Source organism: Eriocheir sinensis, chromosome 25 (assembly GCF_024679095.1).
Source record: "Eriocheir sinensis breed Jianghai 21 chromosome 25, ASM2467909v1, whole genome shotgun sequence".
NCBI lineage: Eukaryota > Metazoa > Arthropoda > Malacostraca > Decapoda > Varunidae > Eriocheir > Eriocheir sinensis.
Window position 1 is genome coordinate 5,559,190 of NC_066533.1, and position 20,618 is coordinate 5,579,807.

Here is a 20,618-nt window from a genome sequence, read left to right on the forward strand (position 1 = left end):
CTTTGTATTACCATTTTACCACTAACGCCTTTACCATTGTTTTCTATTTACGCCTTAGTTTGATTTACGTGAGTGATGATGCGCTCCTGTCACGTGTGGAAGGCCCGGCAGACGCATGCGCACCTGCTATGCTTTCACTTTCACGCGGGGAAAGGTATATATAGGGCGTGGCGCGAGTGTGTCCCCTTCACTTGTACGCCGGCAGCCATCCCCGCCAGACATGATACTGCATAGGGTACGTGAGGAGGGGTGTGTATGGGGGTGAGGGGTGATACTTTCCGTGACTTTCTCCACCTGCTTCTATTTTTTTTTCGCTATCTCTCCTTCGTATCCAATGTTTTTATCGCCTATTTTTTTTTTTAATTTTTCTTCTTCGTATCTTATTCTTTTCCTCACATATTTTCTTATCTCCATCTCCTCTTTCTTCCTTCCTTGCTACTTCTTCATACCTTAATCATCCTCCCTTTCCTTCCCTCTCCTTTCTCCTTCCATTTCTTTTCCCCCTTCTAGTTACCTTTCCTCATTTCCTATTCTTTATTCCCTTTTTTTTCTTATATCTATCTCCTTCTCTTTCTCCTTTCTCCTCTTTCACTTCTTCGCGTCCTATTTCTTCTCCCGTATTTTTCTTATTTTCTTCTCTTTCTATTTTTTTTCCTCCTCTTTCTTCCTTTCTTGTTACCTTTCTTTCCTATTCTATTCCTCTTCTTTTTCTTCTCCTTATCTATCTCCTTTTCTTTCTCTGTTCTCTCTTCTCCCCTTCCCGCAACCTCTCCTTTGCATTCTGTTCCTCTACTCCCTATTTTTACCTTCCCTCCAGTTCCTTCTCTTTCCCTTTCCTCCTTTCCCTTCTGCATGTGTCTACCTTCTTCTTTTCTATCTGTCTCTCCTTCTTTTTGTCTCCTTTTTTCCTTTTTTTTTCTTCGTCTCCATTTGTTATTCTTCCTTTTTCTTTTCTTCTCTCCACCTTCTCTTCCACCTCCTTATTCTCCTTCGCTTTCTACGGCTCCCATTGTTTCCTTCCCTCTATCTCCTTCTCCTCTCCTTCCTACCTTATCGTCTTCAATTCCGGCCTGTTTTTCTCTTTTCTCCACCTCTTCTTTCTTATTCTCCTCTCTCCTTCACTCAATTTTCTCTTATTTTCCTTCTTTTTTTCCATCTTCTTTTCCTCCTGCCTCCATGCCCTCAATTTCTCTCTTATTATTTTTCCGTCTACCTCCTTTTCCTCTTCGTTCTCCTTCCTCTATATATTTAATTTCTCCCCTTTCTCCCATTCACTTTCTTTTTTGCTTCCGGCGTTTTAATTTCTCTTCTCCTTCGCCTTTCTTTTCCCCCGAGGCTTTCCATTACTCCTACTCTTTTCTCTTCTCTTTCTCCTCTTTCTCCTCATTGCTCTTTTTTCTTCCATTTTTCTTTTTAATTCTCTTGTCGCTCAATTGGTTTTTCGTTTTTCGTTTTAAGTTTTTTTTCTCTTTTTCTTTGCTGAATGAAGAGCTTTCGTGTGTGTGTGTGTGTGTGTGTGTGTGTGTGTGTGTGTGTGTGTGTGTGTGTGTGTGTGTGTGTGTGTGTGTGTGTTATTCTTTTTTCCCTCTGCTTCAATCTTTCTTTCATTCATTCTTTTTCTTTCTTTCTTTCTTTCCTTATTGGTTTGCTTGTACTGAAGGTGTTAAGTGTTGCAGAAGATGAATTATTTGTGTTTCTGGTGTGCGGCGTTGTATTGTTGGTGTTGCTCTGTTCGTATTGATTTTGGTCCTAGCGGTGTTGTGTCGGTGGCGGCGGGAGGAGAGGAGGCAGGAAAATGATGGGAAGGAGAAGAGCCGAGGTGAAATAACAATCGTAGTAGAGTGATGACGGTGTTGAAATCGATAATGGTGTTGCGGAAGTGATGGTGGTGGTGATGAGTGTCGTGGTGGTGTCATATCGGTACTGTTCCGGTGTTGTGGTGTTACGGTGTTGAGTTAGCGCTGGTGGTGAGGCGTGGCGGTGGTTGGGGCTGCGCATGACCGGTGGTTCCTTTCCCTTCGTCCACGGTGGGATAGTGTGGCGTGAGAGACCGTCATCTTCGGCAGGCTTGAGTGAGAGGGAAAATGATGGGCGTGAGGCAAGAGAATGATGGGAAGGAGAAGAGGGAAGGAAACAGATAGGAGAGGGAGGGAGAAGGATGCATGGCGAGAGAATGATGACTGGAAGGAAATGAGGAAAGGAGAGGAAAAGGAGGGAGATGATGAAAGAAAGATGATGGGAAGGAAGAAGAGGAAAGGAAACGGAAAGGAGAGGAAAAGGAGGGAGAGGATGAAAGAGAGAGATGATGGGAAGGAAAAGAGGGAAGGAAACGGAAAGGAGAGGAAAAGGAGGGAGAGGATGAAAGAGAGAGATGATGGGAAGGAAGAAAAGGGAAGGAAACGGAAAGGAGAGGGAGGAGAGGAGGCAAGAAAATGATGGTACGGAGAAGAGGGAAGGAAAAGGAGAGGAAAGGGAGGGAGAGGCAAGAGAATGAGGATGAGAGGCAGAAGAGGAAAGGAAACAAGTAGGAGAGGGAAGGAGAGAATGAAAGAGAATAACGTAAAGAAGGAGAGGAAAAGAAACGGATAGAAGAGGGAGGGAGAGGAGGCAAGAAAATGATGGGACGGAGAAGAGGGAAGGAAAAGGATAGGAAAGGGAGGGAGTAGCCTGAGAGAGGGTAAAGGAGAGGAAATTTATTGAAGTGAGGCAAAGAAGATGGGGTTGAGAGAAAGACACACAAACAGGGAGGGAGGGAGAGTGAAGACAGAGAGAAACGATAGGAAGGTAAAGTGATAGAGGAAAGACAGAAAGACTATAGGAGGCTGAGACAACAAGGAAACATGGTCGAGGGGAAAACAAACCGACAGAAAGGGAGATGGGGTGAAAGAGCACAGAAAGGCTTTAGATAGACAAACTGATACAAGAAAGAAGCAAAGACAGAAAGGCTACAGCGTTTAGGAAGTAAAGCAACAATAAGACGAAAAAAGTTGACATGACAGAGAGAGAGAGAGAGAGAGAGAGAGAGAGAGAGAGAGAGAGAGAGAGAGAGAGAGAGAGAGAGAGAGAGAGAGAGAGAGAGAGAGAGAGAGAGAGAGAGAGAGAGAGAGAGAGAGAGAGAGAGAGAGAGAGAGACAGAAAATCAGACCACACAGACCCCATGGTCCAGACTAGGTGGTCTGTCCTTAAACCTAAGTGATTTTACATTAATCAGAAGGCTCCAAAACGTTGCATTTCTACTCTAGTTGATATTGAGTTGAAGGAAGTGACAGCCGAGCTTTTTTTTGAAGGAGTCAATCGTGTTACACTGGACCACTGATGGTAGGAACTTATTCCATTCTCGCACTACAACGTTGGTGAAGAAAAATTTGGTGCAGTCTGAATTTACTTGTCTACATCTGAGTTTTACGCCATTGTTCCTCGTGCGCAAAGTGTCATCGATCATAAACAATGTTGATCTGTCTACATTTGTGAAACCATTAAGTATTTTAAAACATTCGATCAGTTTTCCTCGGAGGCGACGTTTCTCAAGAGAGAACATGTTAAGGGTGGAAAGCCTTTCTTCGTAGGATTTGTTGCGCAAGGAAGGGATCATTTTCGTTGCCCGACGCTGAACACCTTCTAATTTAGCAATGTCCTTTGCATGGTGGGGAGACCAAAACTGTACCGCATATTCCAAGTGGGGTCTGACTAAACTATTGGAGAGCGGAAGTATTACATCTTTATTCTTGAATAAAAAGTTTCTTTTAATGAAGCCCAACATTCTGTTCGCTTTATTTGCTGCATCGATGCATTGCTGTGAGAATTTGAGATTTGACGCGATTTTGACCCCCAGGTCCATGACGCATTGAACGCTTTTGAGTTTAACGCCGCGCATTTCGTGATCGAACTTCTTATTCCTCGTTCCAACTTGAAGGACCTGCCACTTGTCTACGTTAAAGGGCATCTCCCATCTATCCGACCAAGCTGAAATTTTGTGCAAATCCTCTTGGAGGCTTTGCCTGTCTTCGTCAGTGAGAACCGAGTTACCAATCTTTGTGTCGTCTGCAAATTTGAGAGAGAGAGAGAGAGAGAGAGAGAGAGAGAGAGAGAGAGAGAGAGAGAGAGAGAGAGAGAGAGAGAGAGAGAGAGAGAGAGAGAGAGAGAGAGGAAGAGAGAGAGAGATACTGACAGAGAGAGAGAGGAGAATGAACACAGTTAAGCTATAGGAAAGAAAAAAAATACAGAAAAATATGGACAGAAGAGCTATAGGAAGGTAAATTGACAGACTGTTATAGAAGAAGGGGGCTGGCTTCGAGACCAACTTAGTGTGCGTGAGGATGGTATTAAGGGATGCTGTTCACTGGTGATGAGACGGCTGCGTGGTGGGGCCGAGTCGTCATGGTGGTGATGTCCTACGCTTACATTGGTGTGGTCGCGTGTGTGGTGATAGGAAGGTAAACTGATGGAAAATAGAATGAAGAGAGAGGTAACAAGAACTGACAGGGGAGTGAGGCAGAGAGATGGGGAGAAGCTATGGAAAGGTGAAACAAAGGAGGGGAAGAGTAAGTGAATAAGGAGAGAGGTGAGGCCAACGTTACCAGATTGTCGTACTCAGACCCATATTTTTACCGATTTCTGACCCCAAAACTGTCTCCTGGGCCCCAATAACGAGATTCATTCATAGTTATCGTTAAAATAGTTAATTCCTGATGTTTCTTGGCAATAGTTAGGCGTCAGAAACCGGTATATAGTATGTATGCTCTGAGTACGAAAATCTGGCAACGGTGGGTGAGGGGACATAAAATAATTAGGGACCGAGTGAGGAGTGAAAACAGACATATAAGAATAGTGATAAAGAGATAGACGGGCAGACACACAGACATATGTATACAAAAAACAAAGAAAGAGAGAAAGAAGCAATGCATATTTATATATAAAAAAGAAATAGGAAGAAATGCATTGATAGACATGGATATATTGACAAAAAAATAGATGGAGAAATAGAAAGATAGATAGAGAAGGGAGGAGGTTAAGAAGGATGAGCTATTGTGTGTAGAGTCTGAACTAACCCTCCGACAGACTCTCACCGGCTATATAATGTATGGTGACAGGCTGCCGAGTGTTGTGAAGGGGTGGTGGTGATGGTGGCGATGGTGTGGTGAAGGTGTGGTGGTGGTGTGGTGAGGGTGTGGTGGTGACGAGAAGGTGGTGTGGTGATGGCGTCTGGGTGTGGTGAAGCAGAAGTTGAATGGCAGGAGAAAACTCGCTATTTTTGTTGACGGGTGAAAGGTCTGAGGGACGGCAGCAGGAGGAGGAGGAGGAGAGAAAGTCACGCTAGTTCTAAGCTGCTGGCTATGGTGATGTTGTGTTAGTGTGTGGTGGTGCTCTGGTTATGGTGTTGCTTATGCTATTGTTGGTGGTGATGAGTGCATGATGCTGTGGTGACAAGGCTGCGTTTAAGATGTTGAGGGTGATGTTCCAATACTCAGGGCACACTAAGGTGGTCCAGCTGCCCCCTCCCTCACCCTCACTCCATAGCAACACTTACTCCTAACTCCAAGATCCTTTCATCCAACCGATCCGCTCCTCCTGTCATAGAGGTAGGGGGGCGGGCTTCGCGACACACTTGGTATTCGGCGACCATAATATGCATGAGAGGATGGTACTGCATGAGGGATGCTGTTCGCTGTTGATGAGAAGGCTGCGTGGCGAGGCTGAGTTGTCAGGGCGGTGTTGTCCTAAGGTTACAATGGTGTGGTGGCTTGATGGTGGTGCTCTCTCACCCCCGCACAGCGCACTAACTCTCTCCCTTCCTCCCTCGCGCTTGCAGGTGGTGGTGGCGGTGGTGGTGGCGGCGGCGGTGGCGGGGCCGGTGGCGGCCAGCCCCCAACGTGCCCGCCAGTCGCCCTTCACCATGGGAATGCGCTTTCTCGAGAACATCAGACAGGGCATGACCTCCACCATCAGGGACCTCTTCGGCTCCTCGCAGGGCAGGGAGGTGGCGCGCCCCCCGCCCCGCGCCCCTAACCTGGACGCCGCGCCCCCCGTCGTGCACAAGCCGGAGCCACAGAAACAACCCATTCACGTGCAGAGCCACGCCGCGCGGCCCTCACACCTTCCCTCCCCGCCGTCACACATCTCCTCCGCCCCTGCCCCGCACTTCCCCGCCGGCTCCACCTTCTCGTCTAACGGGCCGCCTTCCTCCTTCTTCAAGGTCGTGCACGAGCGGGAGGAGTCCACGCCCTTCCCCGACACTCACGGCTTCTCTGACGAGAGTTTCCATCCCAACGCCTTCCTGCCGGGGCCGCCGCCGTTCCAGGGCAATGTGGAGGAGGATCAGCTGGTCAGTGTCGTGCACGACCATCCGCGGCCGCTGCCTCTCGACCACAATGACCTGTCGCAGGAACCCTTCCCACCACACAAAACCGCCACCTCCTTCGCCTCCTTCGGGAACACCGCCAGCTTCAATCTCGGTGGATCTCTCAAGAGGAACAAGCCCGACGGACACGCCCCTCTCCATCCTCGCTCCATCCTGAAGACCCCGCTCCCTCAGAGTGACGGCCCTCACCCACCACCCAGCCTGCGTGTGGACGCCGAGGCTGAGCCCAGTGACCACCTGACAGTGGTGTCGCACTCCCACTCCCGCCACGCCACGCACGCGCCGGCCACGCAGGCCGCCGCCCCGCCCCTCCAGCGCCAGCGGCGGCAACACCACGTCGCCAAGAAGGCCTCGGCGACTCTCAGTGTTCAGGGCGGCGTGGGACACTTTGACAGCAAGAAGGTCCACGGGTCGCGCGCCGCCAGGGACGCCGCCGCGGTAAGTGCTTCGCCCTCTAGCGAAGTCGTGCTTCTTCTGTGAGCCCCACTCCCTGCCCCAAGCCGCTGATGCCACGGTGTTCTGCGGGACTCCGAAGTGATTAACTAGGAGTTCGTGCACGGCGTACTGTGGCTGGGCAACACCTCGGGGGGCAAGTTATTCCACGCAGAGCAGCGGCAGGACGGCGAGACGCGTGACTCCCACAAGACGCAGCTCTCGGACGGCGCGCGCTGCGGCAGACGCCACCCAGGCAGGCCCTTAGCCCAGCACCCGCAGGCAGCACCCAACCCTTCGCAACACCGGTAGGAGCGGGGGAGTGGGGAGGGGGGAAGGAGGGAGGTAATCTTCATCCTAATATGATGCATACCTACAGTAGTAGTACAGTGAGTCAAGTGTAAGTATAGTCAAGCGTATGAGATTGAGCGTTATTATGTTGTGTAGCGTGAGTGACGTAACGTATAAGCGTGACAGTAAATTAGGTAGGCTGAGTATGAGGCGTAGTTAGTGTGAGTGCAAGTGAGTAAGAGTGAGGTTAGTGAGTCGGGGTGAGTTATGCGGATGTGTCAGCGTGTTAGTGTTGAGTAGGATGGGTATGGGGCACACACTAACACCCCCTCCTTTCCTAGCCTCCCTTACAGCTAGGCCGCCTATTATAGTTAGGAGTGCGGTGGAGTGAGTGAGTGAGTGTTAGTAAGAGTGAGTTAGGTTAGTGAGTCGACGTGAGTTACGTATAGTGTGTCAGCGTGAAAGTGTTAAGCAGGATGGGTATGGGACACAGACTAATCCTCCATACCAAGCCTCACTTTTAGCTATTTAGGGCACGGTGGAGTGAGTGAGTGGACGAGTGTCTCAGTGTAACGTAACATGGGATGAGAGAGATAGGTTGGGGACGTGTTTCCCACTCACACGGGAAGCATTCCACACATTCCTTGCTCCTTATACAAATAAAAAAAGCAAAAGATAAGCAGAGGAAGGTTAGATTCTTAAGTGTGTTTACTATTTTTATACCACGGCATTTCAAAGTCTCGTTGAACACTTTATATTATCGTTTTTTTTTTATATGAAGTTCACCTCCTCGCCGGCGACGGAGTGCATCTTTACCCTGATTGTTGTACACTATTAAAAGATAAACATAACGGAACACGTATCTTTGACCCCATCATCGGCCGCCTCCCTCGACGCGTCTCTGCCCCTTATCTGGCTGGAGAGCTGCGCCTCGCCTGATTACCTCGCGATTAGGGCCGACCACGCACCATGCACAGGACAGAAATGCAAGGACCAAGGACATCACAATTAAAACACCTGATATTCGAAAGCCTTGAAACTGTAAACTGATATGAAGGGAACCAGATTTTTCTGTTAAAGGGAGCAGGAAATTGAAACTGACCACTTGCTATAGGCACAGAACAGTAACTCTAGGACCAAGGACACTGTAATTAGAGAACTAGATATAGAGGGAAATATATCTGAGAAGGTTATGAGAAGGAAAGGGTAAGGAAGGGAGGGACAGGGAGGGAGAAAGGGGAAGGGAGGTAGATTATTTTATTAGAGGGAGCAGACCTTAAATAAACTGGGTGAATAGGGGAGTCATTCTAGCACCAAGGACCCTGTTATTAGAGCATCAGATATTCGAAAGCCTTGTTACTGTAAATTTATATAAAGGGAATCAGATTCTTTTATTAGAGGCATCAGACCATTAATACTGAATAAACTTCGTGAACAGGATCGACGTTACTATAGCACCGAGGACACTGTATCAGAACACCAGATATTAGAAAGATTTGATACCGTATACAGTTAATATAAAGATAACTAGATTCTACTAATGAAGGGCTGAACACTCTATATGCACAGGACGGTGATTCTAGGGCACTGTAATCAGAACACCAGACACTTAAAACACTTGATACTACATACTGATATAAAGGGAACTAGATTAGGAAATTAGGACTAAGCACTTTTTTATAGGAGCAGTGAATTGCGGGCCGTTTTTCATTATTGTTTTTTTTTCTTCCCTTGAGCTGTTTCCTTTGCTGTAAAAAAAAAAATAGGGAAGGGACAATTATTTTAACACAAAGGACTAATTTCTTTCACTATCTCATTTTTCTACTTTCTCTAATGGTGTATGTCTTATTTCACCTCCCATTCTTTGTTTTATACCATCTCCCATTCTCTGTCTTAATCCATTTCCCATTCTCTGTCATATTCCATCTCCCATTCTTTGTCTTATTCCATCTCCCATTCTCTATCATATTCCATCTCCCATTCTTTGTCTTATTCCATCTCCCATTCTCTGTCATATTCCATCTCCCATTCTTTGTCTTATTCCATCTCCCATTCTCTGTCTTAATCCATTTCCCATTCTCTGTCATATTCCATCTCCCATTCTCTGTCTTTAGATTTTCTCCCATTCCTGTCTTCCCCTTTTCTCCCCCTTCGCCTGTCACACTACCTCCCACTTCAAAGACCCGATACTGTAGACAACTGATAAAAGAAAACTAGATTGTACTATTAGGAGGAAACAACGTCTCATATACGAACGGTCAGAACTTAACAAGACATGCACGGGACGAAGAAGAAGAAGAAGAAGAAAAAGAAGAAGAAGAAGAAGAAGAAGAAGAAGAAGAAGAAGAAGAAGAAGAAGAAGAAGAAGAAGAAGAAGACAACAACAACAACAACAACAACAAGAAAAAAAAGAAGAGAAAACGAAGAAGATAAAATTACAAAAAAAAAAAAAAGGACGGAGAAGGCACATAAGTTTGACAGTCGTACATTAGAGGAGAGACTTTACGAGGACGATATTAGTGTTTGGATAAGGGCCCAAGACACTTTATACCTAGATTACTTAATAAACCCCTTAAGCACTTAATAAGTACTCATGTGATTTAAAGAGTAATCAAGGCATTCAGTAAGTACGTACACAAGGCATTTAATAAGCACCCTTATCATTTGTGTCATGGGGTGATTGGTTCTCGGCCACCACAGGCTCAAGGGGCCAATGGGATGGATATGAGTACCGAGGCATCGCATAACTATAGCGAATGCCCCGAACATCAATTCACCTTTAATCGTATTTAAAAACTACCCAGAGCATTTCAAAAGCTACTAGAGTATTAAAAAGTATACCTAAATTATTTGAAAATTACCCAAGACATTTCTCGAAGCATTTAAAAGGTAGCCAAGGCATTTATAAAATACTCAGGCATTTAAAATAACCTAGAACATTCAAAAAGTTCAAAGGACATTTATGAAATATCCACAGCATCTAAAAAAAATACTCAGGACGTTTAAAAGTTCACAGGACAGTTTATGTATGCTCAGGACATTGAATATTAATAACATGAAGAAAGGGAAAATAAAAAGAGAAAAAAGAAGAAAAGAAAAAGAAGAAAATGGACAGAAACGTTGAGATGAGAAAAAAGAAAAAAGATGCAACAAGGCCAAGGAAAGAAAGAGAAAGTAAAGGGAAAAGGAGGACGGGAAACACAGGAAACCAAACAGGATGCTCTCTCTCTCTCTCTCTCTCTCTCTCTCTCTCTCTCTCTCTCTCTCTCTCTCTCTCTCTCTCTCTCTCTCTCTCTCTCTCTCTCTCTCTCTCTCTCTCTCTCTCTCTCCCATCAGTATTCCTCTCCGTGTCTGTGAACCTTTGGCGGGGATGAGCCTTGAAACGCTTTCTGCTTCTGAAGGAATTGTGGGTAATTGTTTACGGCGCTTCTCTCTCGCACACACACACACACACACACACACACACACACACGGTAAAAGGAAAGGTAGAGTTGTTTTGAAAGCTCAGTAAATGTATGTAGGATGAAGAGAGAGAGAGAGAGAGAGAGAGAGAGAGAGAGAGAGAGAGAGAGAGAGAGAGAGAAAGCGATCTGCAACATAAGAAAAACAAACAAAATCAGATGAAAACAAATAAACAAAGGACTGAAAAAGAATCCTTGAACCTGGCCCCCAACCCCCTTCCCCCCCACATACGTACCTCCTTCCCTCCCCCCCACACACGTCCCCTCAAAACACAAACAAGGGCTGACGAAGAATCCCTGAACCCTGAACCTGCACCCCAACAACCCCCTCCCCCCCCCATACGTATCTTCTTCCCTCCTCTCCCACCCCACACATGTCCCCCCCCACAAACACGTTTACCTCCCTTCCCTCCAACCCCTTCTCCCCTTTTACCCGCGCCATAACATCCCCTAACCCCTCACCCCCCCCTCACTCTCACACACGCACCCTCCTTCCCTCCACCCATACTCACCCACCCACCCACACTCACACCCACACACACACATATGCCCCCCCCCCCAAATAACACTTTTATCTCCCCTTCCACCCCCTCCTTGACCCCTCAAAACACGTGTTCCTCCTCGTCCCCCTCTTCCCTGCCCCCTCAAAACACATGTACCTCCCCTCCCCCATCACTCCCCTCTCCCCCCTCCCCCCTCACACAGGTAGCCCATCCCACTTATCTGGCCCACAGTAATCAACGCTGCGGTAGGTATTTGGAGCATAACTCTTCATACTTAACACGCTATCGCCGGGCCCCGCGTCTCCAGCATCTTATCTGATTACTTTGAGCGGCGATGACCCGACGCAGATGAGGCTCCAAGATCACGATTCCTGCTCCCGATGAGACACCGCTCCTCCTCTCACCTGAGACCTTCCTCGCAGTGGCCATCCTGAGCTTGCACGTGACAGATCTCTCTCGCGGTCTCTTTCTCTCAGTGTCTCATGCTGGTATAGTCTCTTTCTGTAGCTCTTTAATATTCTCTCTCCTTCTCTTTCTCCTTCTCATCACCTCCCACTAGTATATACTGTTTCTGTAGCTCTTTAATATTATATCTCTTTCTCTGGCTTTCTTCTGTCTCTCTCTATCGTCATTTCTCGCTTCACGAACCATCAAAACAACGCACTTATATTTCTCTCTCTCTCTCTCTCTCTCTCTCTCTCTCTCTCTCTCTCTCTCTCTCTCTCTCTCTCTCTCTCTCTCTCTCTCTCTCTCTCTCTCTCTCTCTCTCTCTCTCTCTCTCTCTCTCTCTCTCTCTCTCTCTCTCTCTCTCTCTCTCTCTCTCTCTCTCTCTCTCTCTCTCTCTCTCTCTCAATATCTCATTTTCTGCTTTCTTTCTTCTTTTTCTCTATCTCTCTCTAGCGTCATCTCTCGGTTGAATATCTCCGAAAAGATGTATTTTCTCTCACCTTGCCTTTCACCCTTTCTTTCTCTCTTCCTCTGATAGGTTTATTCTTTTCATTCTGTCTTCTCCCTTCCGTTCTATCCCATGCTACCACTTTGTAATCTCTCTAAAATGACTAATGTTCTCTCACTCTATCTCTTTTCTTACTTTCTCTAATTGTTTGTCTCATTCCATCAAACAATCTCTGTCTCCTTCCGTATTCCAGTCTCCCATTATCGCTGCTACCCACATTGTACTTTCCTTACTTCATCTTATTTTCTACACTTTGTCCATAATCTCCGTCATATACCATCTCCCATTCTCTGTCTCCCCCTTTCCTCCCTTCCCCTCTATCGCCGCTCCCCGCTTCACGCTCCTCTAGAACGGTACACTTTCAAGTCAGTGAACCGCAGTGAAAGTGAGCCACCTGGATGAGTGACCTCTGTGCTTTTCTCGTCAGCGCCTCCGTTTGGCCCGACACCACAGACACAACAGCTGATCCGAGGAGCCTGTTTGTGTGCGAATAGTGGAAGAAGGAAGGACAATAGGACGTAAGGTGTGTGTGTGTGTGTGTGTGTGTGTGTGTTGCCACGGTTGGGCGCGCGACGTGGAAAGATCACAAGCTCGTACGTAACGCATAGGTAACTTTGTACACCTTTATATACGCAGGAAGCACTTGACGTTATATTCGCTTGTTGATTGTAGGGTAAACTGTTAAATACTGAGAGAGAGAGAGAGAGAGAGAGAGAGAGAGAGAGAGAGAGAGAGAGAGAGAGAGAGAGAGAGAGAGAGAGAGAGAGAGAGAGAGAGAGATTTTACATTAATCAGATGGCTCCAAAACGTTGCATTTCTACTCTAGTTAATATTAAGTTCAAGGAAGTGACGGTCGAGCTTGTTTTTGAAGGAGTCAATCAGAGAGAATCTTGGGATAGAAAGTTTTCTTCGTATCCATTCTCGCACCAAACTGCAAGTTTTTTTGCCGTCTAATTTTATTTAATTTACTTGTCTAGCAATTCGTTTGTATGGTTGCGTTCCAATTTGAGACGTATACACTTGTCTGACTCTGAGGGATCTCTACATAGAGCGACCAATTATATTCTTCTTTGTTTTCCTCCTCTTGAGGTTTTCACGGTTCGTCTAGAGAAGCAGCCTTTATTTTACCATCGATTGTGTGCTAGAGGTGCAAGGGTTTGCGGTTTTTGGACCCAACATCCATGTCATTTGATAATTTCTTTGAATATACCGGGGCATGGGATTTCGTACTGTATACCGCCGTACCAGTGGTTCCCGCCCACTCTGAGTTAAACGTCAATCACTACTCTTTATGTCTGTTGCTCAAGTTTTAATGATCCATTGGTTTATATTGGTTGATTTTACCTATTTGCTTAATTTGTAAAGTAACTTACCAATTCTTTTGATTTCGCTTCAGTCCTTTGAATAGACGATTTGTGATTTGCTACATCCACGTCGTCCGTAGGTCAGTTATGTACATCTGGGCCATTGATAGGCAGGGTCTTGTTTCGAAGCCATGTTATGTTCACTCCATTAATCCGTCTGCTTGGCAGTCTTGTGCAATTTGCTCTAATTATATTTCAAGTAGCTTACCTTGAAGAGTTAGTTATTTGCATACCAATTTGTGCGGATTTTTGGCTTCCTTTCTGAAAAATCGGTGTCACGTTAGCTTTTTCCAATCCGAGGGGACGAAAGCACTTGTCCTGAGGGACGCCACTAGTGACAGGCGGCCCAGGTTTGAAAATCCGATCTTTGTTTCTTTTTGTTGTCTGTTGTCAAATCCAATTACTTGATCTTCTGGCTTATTCACAAGAGTCAATACCTATTTGCTTTAAGTTGCTTATCAATTTAATGAGTTAATTAATATCAAACGTCGAACCTGGTTTAGACCATGTCCAGTGGATTTGTTGGCTGGTCATAAACAGTGAAGAGGCTGTTATAAAACGCAAGGACATATTGAATACAGTTGTGAGGGAGGAGAGTATTAGCAGAGTTGGATATACTTTGTCAGGTCCAGGACTTTTATTTGTTTTAAGTGAATGGAAGCTTTAAGACTTCATCTTGTTATTTCAAAATTAGAATGCATGCTCGAGATTTACAATAGTACTGGTGTTGGTGGTAGCGAGAGGAAGACTGTTAGTAAACACCGAGGAAAAGTAATTGTTTAAGAGGTTTGCATGTGTTGGCTGTCAGTCACTAGTGCACCGTCGCTGTTTGTTAAAGTCAATAGTAACTGAAGAAAGAATGGATGTCGACGCGCACTAATTATATTGCGCAAGAACTGAGGTGTTCCCCACCGCAGAGAGAGAGAGAGAGAGAGAGAGAGAGAGAGAGAGAGAGAGAGAGAGAGAGAGAGAGAGAGAGAGAGAGAGAGAGAGAGAGAGAGAGAGAGAGAGAGAGAGAGAGAGAGAGAGAGAGAGAGAGAGAGAGAGAGAGAGAGAGAGAGAGAGAGAGAGAGAGAGAGAGAGAGAGAGAGAGAGAGAGAGAGAGAGAGAGAGAGAGAGAGAGAGAGAGGCAATGAAATGTAAACAAAAAAACGTGAATACATGAAAAAAATTGAGAAAAAAAAACAATAAAACAAAACCAGAAAAAAAGAGAAAACCAACTAAAAAAAGCACCTACATAAAACGGAAGCTAGAAAACAACAACAACAACAACAACAACAACAACAATAAAGAAAACGGAACAACAACAACAACAACACAAAACTAAAGAAAACTAAAAAAAAATATAGTAAACAAGATCAGGAGATGAAGAAGGGGGGGAGGGGGGGAGGAAGATAAAGAGAGGCAATTGATGTGTTGGCGATATCACGTGAGCAAGATGCTTATAGATAGTAACGATAAGGGGGGAGAAGGGAGGGGGGAGTGAAGAGGGGTGAGGAGGTGAATCTCTTCCCCCACCAATCCACCAGACGCCATAACCTTTGCCCCTCATCCTCCCCCTTTCCCCTTCAACCCCTTCCTCTCAGCTCCATCTCCCTCTCCTGCCCCTCTTATCATCCCCTTCCCCTTTCCCTTCTTTCCTAATTCCATGCTTGTTTCCTTCCTTCCCTGGCCTCACCTCTCCTCTCATTCCTCTGTCTCCTCTTCTCCGTTCATTCCACTTCTTCCTCCTCTCCCCTTATTCCACTCTCGCTTACACTGCTTTCCTCATTTTCTTGCTTCCACCTCTTTCATCATTCTTCTACTTGACCCTCTTCCTTCATTCTCCTTCTTCCACTTCTTCCCATTCCCTTACTTCCATCTCTTTCCTCATACCTCGGCTTCCACCTCTTCCTTCAATCCCTTATTCCATCTCTTCCCTTATTCTCTTCCTTCCACCGCTTTCTTCATTCCCTTCTTCCATCTCTTCCCATATTTCCCTTATTCCACCTCTTCCCTCTTTCCTCTACCACCATCCCTTCCCAGGCTTCCCTCAATCCCCTTTTTCCACCTCTCTCTCATTCCACTTCTTCCATCTCTTCCCCGACCTCACCTGTTCATTCCCCTTTCCTTTCTCTGTCTTTTATGCATTCCTTTTATGCTTCCCTTTCTTCCCATTCTCCCCCTTCACTGTCCCTCTCTTCGCCACATTGACCCAACCTCACCCCTTACACCCACCTACCCACCTAGTTAGTTATCGCCGCCCACTTGGTCTTGCTCCACATCTTTACGACCTCTTAACCAGACTCCAGTTGGGTGAGTTCATTGAAATCAGAGGCACCATTCGGTTGAACTCTCATAAGAGCAAAATAAATAATATATACACTTACTTATATTAGGGGAAAAAATGAGTAAAAATCGCAGCCACTTTTCACATCAACATTCACTCATAATAACAAAATAAATAAAATAAAGATGCAGACTCAAATCCCTTTAGCTCTCATAGTAGGGGAAAAAAATGAATAAAAATCGTAGGCACCTTTCACATTAACACTCAAAGTTACAAAACAGTCGCAAACACCATACTCAATAACATTCATGTTAACACAAAAAGGAGTGTGTGTGTGTTGGGGGGGGGGGGGGGGCAGTCACCATTCTCATTAACATTGGCGTCAACAAACAATCACAGACGTCATTCTCATTAGCACCCCCATCAAGAACAAAGGCCTACCGTGCAAAATCTAGTCAATAAGGTTTACAAATGGATTAACGTCAGGTATGTAAATCATTTACGTCAACGTGATGGTTCGTCGATTTACTACAGTTTCACAATATTTCGTATGACGACTTCAGCTCAATTTAGCAGCTTATTTGTTTCTTAGCTACGTGCCTCGTGTCCCTCCCTTCACTCGGGGCTCCTTTGTATGCTGAGCCGCGGGGACCAGCGAGCAGATTCTTGGAGTCGAGTGGTGCATCAGAAACTTAATTAAATCTATAAAAGTCTTGCAGGTGCTTCTAGAAAACCAATTCGTTATTGTCCGTTGCGGTTTTCCTGAACGAAGTAGTGCGCGGCGGGGTATACAGTGACGTTTATTCGTGTGCGCTCCACTTTGAACTGTTGGGGATAGCCGTTTTCTCGTTAAGTAACGGTCGTATACACCTAATAATCATAAGACTTATAACAATTTGGGATTGTGGACTGATATCCAAGGGGAAACCCTAATAAATTACGATAAGGTGGCGTTATGCAAGTTACAGAGTCTTATCTTTAGCAGTGAACTGAGATGTGATGTGAGGAGCCGTGCTGGGCGGGTTGTGAGTTCTGCCTCGCGGTGGACTGACCCAAAATCCGTAAAGGCGAGGTTCGCAGTTTGCAGTAATTCCTGCCCCGCCATGCACAGCGAGCGTTGGGGCGGACACGAGCCGCCTCCTGATGGCAACGACGGGTCAGAAAAACAACAGCCTGAGGTGGTGTAGGTTTGGCGGTGGTGGTGGTAGTGGAGGGTGAGCGGGGGCGATGGAGGTGGTGGTGGTGGTGGATCACTAAGGCAGTCAGAGTCAGTTTGGTTCTTTCCTTGTGTTGGGCAGGCGCTTCACTGTGACTCCGCGCTCGCCCCTCACCTTTTCAGTGTTAAGTCCCTTAACTCAGTTATTATTATCAGTGTCACTAGCACTGTCTTACTTCCTATATTATGTTCTACTCTACTTTCACTTCACTGACACACAAGGAACTTATTTAACCGTACTTAAAGCCAATAATCATTGATACAAAAATATTATGATATTTAGTAGTGATTGGTTAATGTCATCCGGTTAAGTTGTACCATCATACTTACCTGACACGAACATATTAATAACATGCCTTTACTCAGGTGCTGCTCCTGTTTGACGAAACTATTGTACGACATTTTGTTGTGTTGATATCTTATCACGATGCCTTAGCTCCTAAACGTATTCCCTGAGTGCGTTCATAACAGGTCCTGCCTTCACTGATAGGCTGTGACAGCGTATTACAACGAATCTCAGGTATACTAACTACACCGTCAATATATATATATATATATATATATATATATATATATATATATATATATATATATATATATATTTATATAGATATATATATATAGCCTTGGTTTAATCACGCTTGTTCTCGTGCTGTCAATGACAGAGAGGTAGCTCACAAAAGGTACCAGAGCCTTCAAACTAATGCTAATTATGAACTTTACATTTCTGCCCGAAATCGTGCCAAATCTATTCTCCGACTAACCAAAAATTCTTTCATTAATAGAAAATGCCAAAACCTTGCTTTCTCTAACGCTTCCCGTGACTTCTGGCATCTAGCCAAAACTATCGCCTCCCACTTCACTTCTTCAGCTTTCCTCCACTCTCAGTCCTGACGGCAACACTGCCGTCTCATCTATCTCTAAGGCTGAACTCTTCTCTCAAACTTTTCTAAAACTCCACTCTGGACGATTCTGGGCATATTCCTCCTCATCCCCCTCTGACTCCTTTATGCCTGTTATAAAGTTTCTTCAAAATGATGTTTTCTATGCCCTCTCTGGCCTCAATCCTCAGAAGGCTTATGGACCTGATGGAGTGCCTCCTATTGTCCTTAAAAACTGTGGCTCCGTGCTGTCACCCTGCCTGGTCAAACTCTTTCGCCTCTGCCTGTCAACATCTACCTTTCCTTCTTGCTGGAAGTATGCCTTCATACAGCCTGTGCCTAAGAAGGGTGACCGCTCCAATCCCTCAAACTACCGTCCTATAGCTTTACTTTCTTGTTTAAAGCTTTTGAATCAATCCTTAACCGAAAGATTCAAAAGCACCTTTCCACTTCTGACCTTCTATCTGATCGCCAGTATGGGTTCCGCAAGGGGCGTTCTACTGGTGATCTCCTAGCCTATGAGACGAAGAGCCTTAGCCTCCACTCTGTCCAGAAGAGCTGTGAGTGGGAGCCCCCACACATGGGAGATGAATCCATACGAGAGACAATGGACAAGACCTTATATGGACAGCACAAGAACAGGGAGAGAAAAGACAGATGGAGACAGGATAGAACCCAGCCGAGTGTAAGAGATTTTATGAAGAATGAGATATGAAGTTTAGTTTGAGGATTTGAGGAGTTGAGTTTGAGGAGTAGGTTGGATGTTGAAGAAGATGAGGAATGTTGTCAAAGAAGAAACAATGATAGATGATGTCGAAGAGATAGGTGAGTTTTCTTAACTGACTCTTGGTCATCCTCTTAGCCGTTTCGGTGAAACCTTGCTATTGCGCTGGACATATCAAAAGCTTTTGATAGGGTCTGGCACAAATCTTTGCTTTCCAAACTACCCTCCTACGGTTTCTATCCTTCTCTCTGTACCTTTATCTCCAGTTTCCTTTCTGACCGTTCTATTTCTGCTGTGGTAGACGGTCACTGTTCTTCCCCTAAATCTATCAACAGTGGTGTCCCACAGGGTTCTGTCCTATCTCCCACTCTTTCTGTTGTTCATTGATGATCTTCTTTCCAAAACGAACTGTCCTATCCATTCCTACGCCGATGATTCCACTCTGCATTACTCAACTTCTTTTAATAGAAGACCCAACCTACAGGAACTTAACGACTCAAGGCTGGAGGCTGCAGAACGCTTAGCCTCAGACCTTACTATTATTTCCGATTGGGGCAAGAAGAACCTGGTGTCCTTCAACGCCTCAAAAACACAGTTTCTCCACCTATCCACTCGACACAATCTTCCAAACAACTATCCCCTATTCTTTGACAACACCCAGCTATCATCTTCCTCAACACTAAACATCCTCGGTCTATCCTTAACTCAAAATCTCAACTGGAAACTTTATATCTCATCTCTTACTAAATCAGCTTCCTCGAGGCTGGGCGTTCTGTACCGTCTCCGCCAGTTCTTCTCCCCTGCACAGTTGCTGTCCATACACAGGGGTCTTGTCCGCCCTCGTATGGAGTATGCATCTCATGTGTGGGGGGGCTCCACTCACACAGCTCTTCTGGACAGAGTGGAGGCTAAGGCTCTTCGTCTCATCAGCTCTCCTCCTCATACTGATAGTCTTCTACCTCTTAAATTCCGCCGCAATGTTGCCTCTCATTCTATCTTCTATCGATATTTCCACGCTGACTGCTCTTCTGAACTTGCTAACTGCATGCCTCCCCCCCTCCCGCGGCCCAGCTGCACTCGACTTTCTACTCATGCTCATCCCTATACTGTCCAAACCCCTTATGCAAGAGTTAACCAGCATCTTCACTCTTTCATCCCTCACGCTGGTAAACTCTGGAACAATCTTCCTTCATCTATATTTCCTCATGCCTACGACTTGAACTCTTTCAAGAGGAGGGTATCAGGACACATCTCCTCCCGTATTTGATCTTGCTTTTCCACCTCTTTTGTTTCTTTTTTAGGAGCAGCGAGTAGTGGGCTTTTTTTATTATTGTTTTCTTTTTGTGTTCCTGAGCTGCCTCCTTTTGTTGTAAAAAAAAAAATATATATATATATATATATATATATATATATATATATATATATATATATATATATATATATATATATATATATATATATAATATATATATATATATATATATATATATATATATATATATATATATATATATATATATATATATATATATATATATATATATATATATATATATATATATATATATATATATATATATATATATATATATATATATATATATATATATATTATTACTAAGAGCAGTAAGCAAGTATCATCTTTTTTTCCCCCTCCTATCCCCCTCTCCTTGCAAACCTGCCTGAGCCTGAGAAACACACACACACACACACACACACACACACACACACACACACACACACAAGCGCGCGCGCGCGGCACGCACACAATTATCCTACGGCGGGAGGAGAAAGAAGAGGAGGAGGAGACTGTGATGCGTCGTAAGACCAAGTTCTTTTTTGTTATTATTTTCTCTTTGTGTATTGGGATACATCGTGAAGGAGGAGTACGATTCTTTGACACGGTAATTTTACGTCTTCTTCCACCTCGATGCATGACCCCATATATGAGGTTTACAAGTCTTCATGTTTGTGCTTGTTTTATTTTTTACTGTTGATTGGGACGCACAGTATGTAGAGGGGAGGATGGCTTTTTTTTTTACACACACACACACACACACACACGTATCCTCCCACTCGACGTATGACCGTCAAATGTCCTTCACGCCGTCAAGCTTGTTATTCGTTACATCTTCTTTCATTAGAGATACATCGCATGCTAGGG

The 20,618-nt window shown here is 45.1% G+C and overlaps 2 protein-coding genes across 6 annotated transcripts in view; both read left to right on the plus strand.

Moving 5' to 3' along the window:
• Window positions 1-202: 202 nt before the first annotated feature.
• On the plus strand, window positions 203-7,932 carry LOC127003242 (uncharacterized). The gene is made up of 2 exons (XM_050869644.1): window positions 203-235; window positions 5,810-7,932. Exons 1-2 carry the CDS (start codon window positions 221-223, stop codon window positions 6,836-6,838), a joined length of 1,044 nt encoding a protein of 347 aa, XP_050725601.1. The 5' UTR covers window positions 203-220; the 3' UTR covers window positions 6,839-7,932.
• Window positions 7,933-11,509: 3,577 nt separating this feature from the next.
• Window positions 11,510-20,618, plus strand: part of LOC127003237 (sodium-dependent serotonin transporter-like) — a 49,795-nt gene continuing 40,686 nt past the window's right edge. The window contains exons 1-2 of one of the 5 annotated variants that reach the window (XM_050869633.1): window positions 11,510-11,533; window positions 12,428-12,523. Coding sequence is in view for 2 of the 5 variants with exons in the window: in XM_050869636.1 (XP_050725593.1) it covers window positions 16,737-16,811 (75 nt within the window). In the remaining 3 variants the exon portion in view is untranslated. Of the gene's footprint in view, window positions 11,534-11,849; window positions 12,524-16,444; window positions 16,812-16,880; window positions 16,974-20,618 lie in introns of those variants that run through there. The other 4 variants (XM_050869634.1, XM_050869636.1, XM_050869632.1 and 1 more) reach the window with 4 other exon arrangements.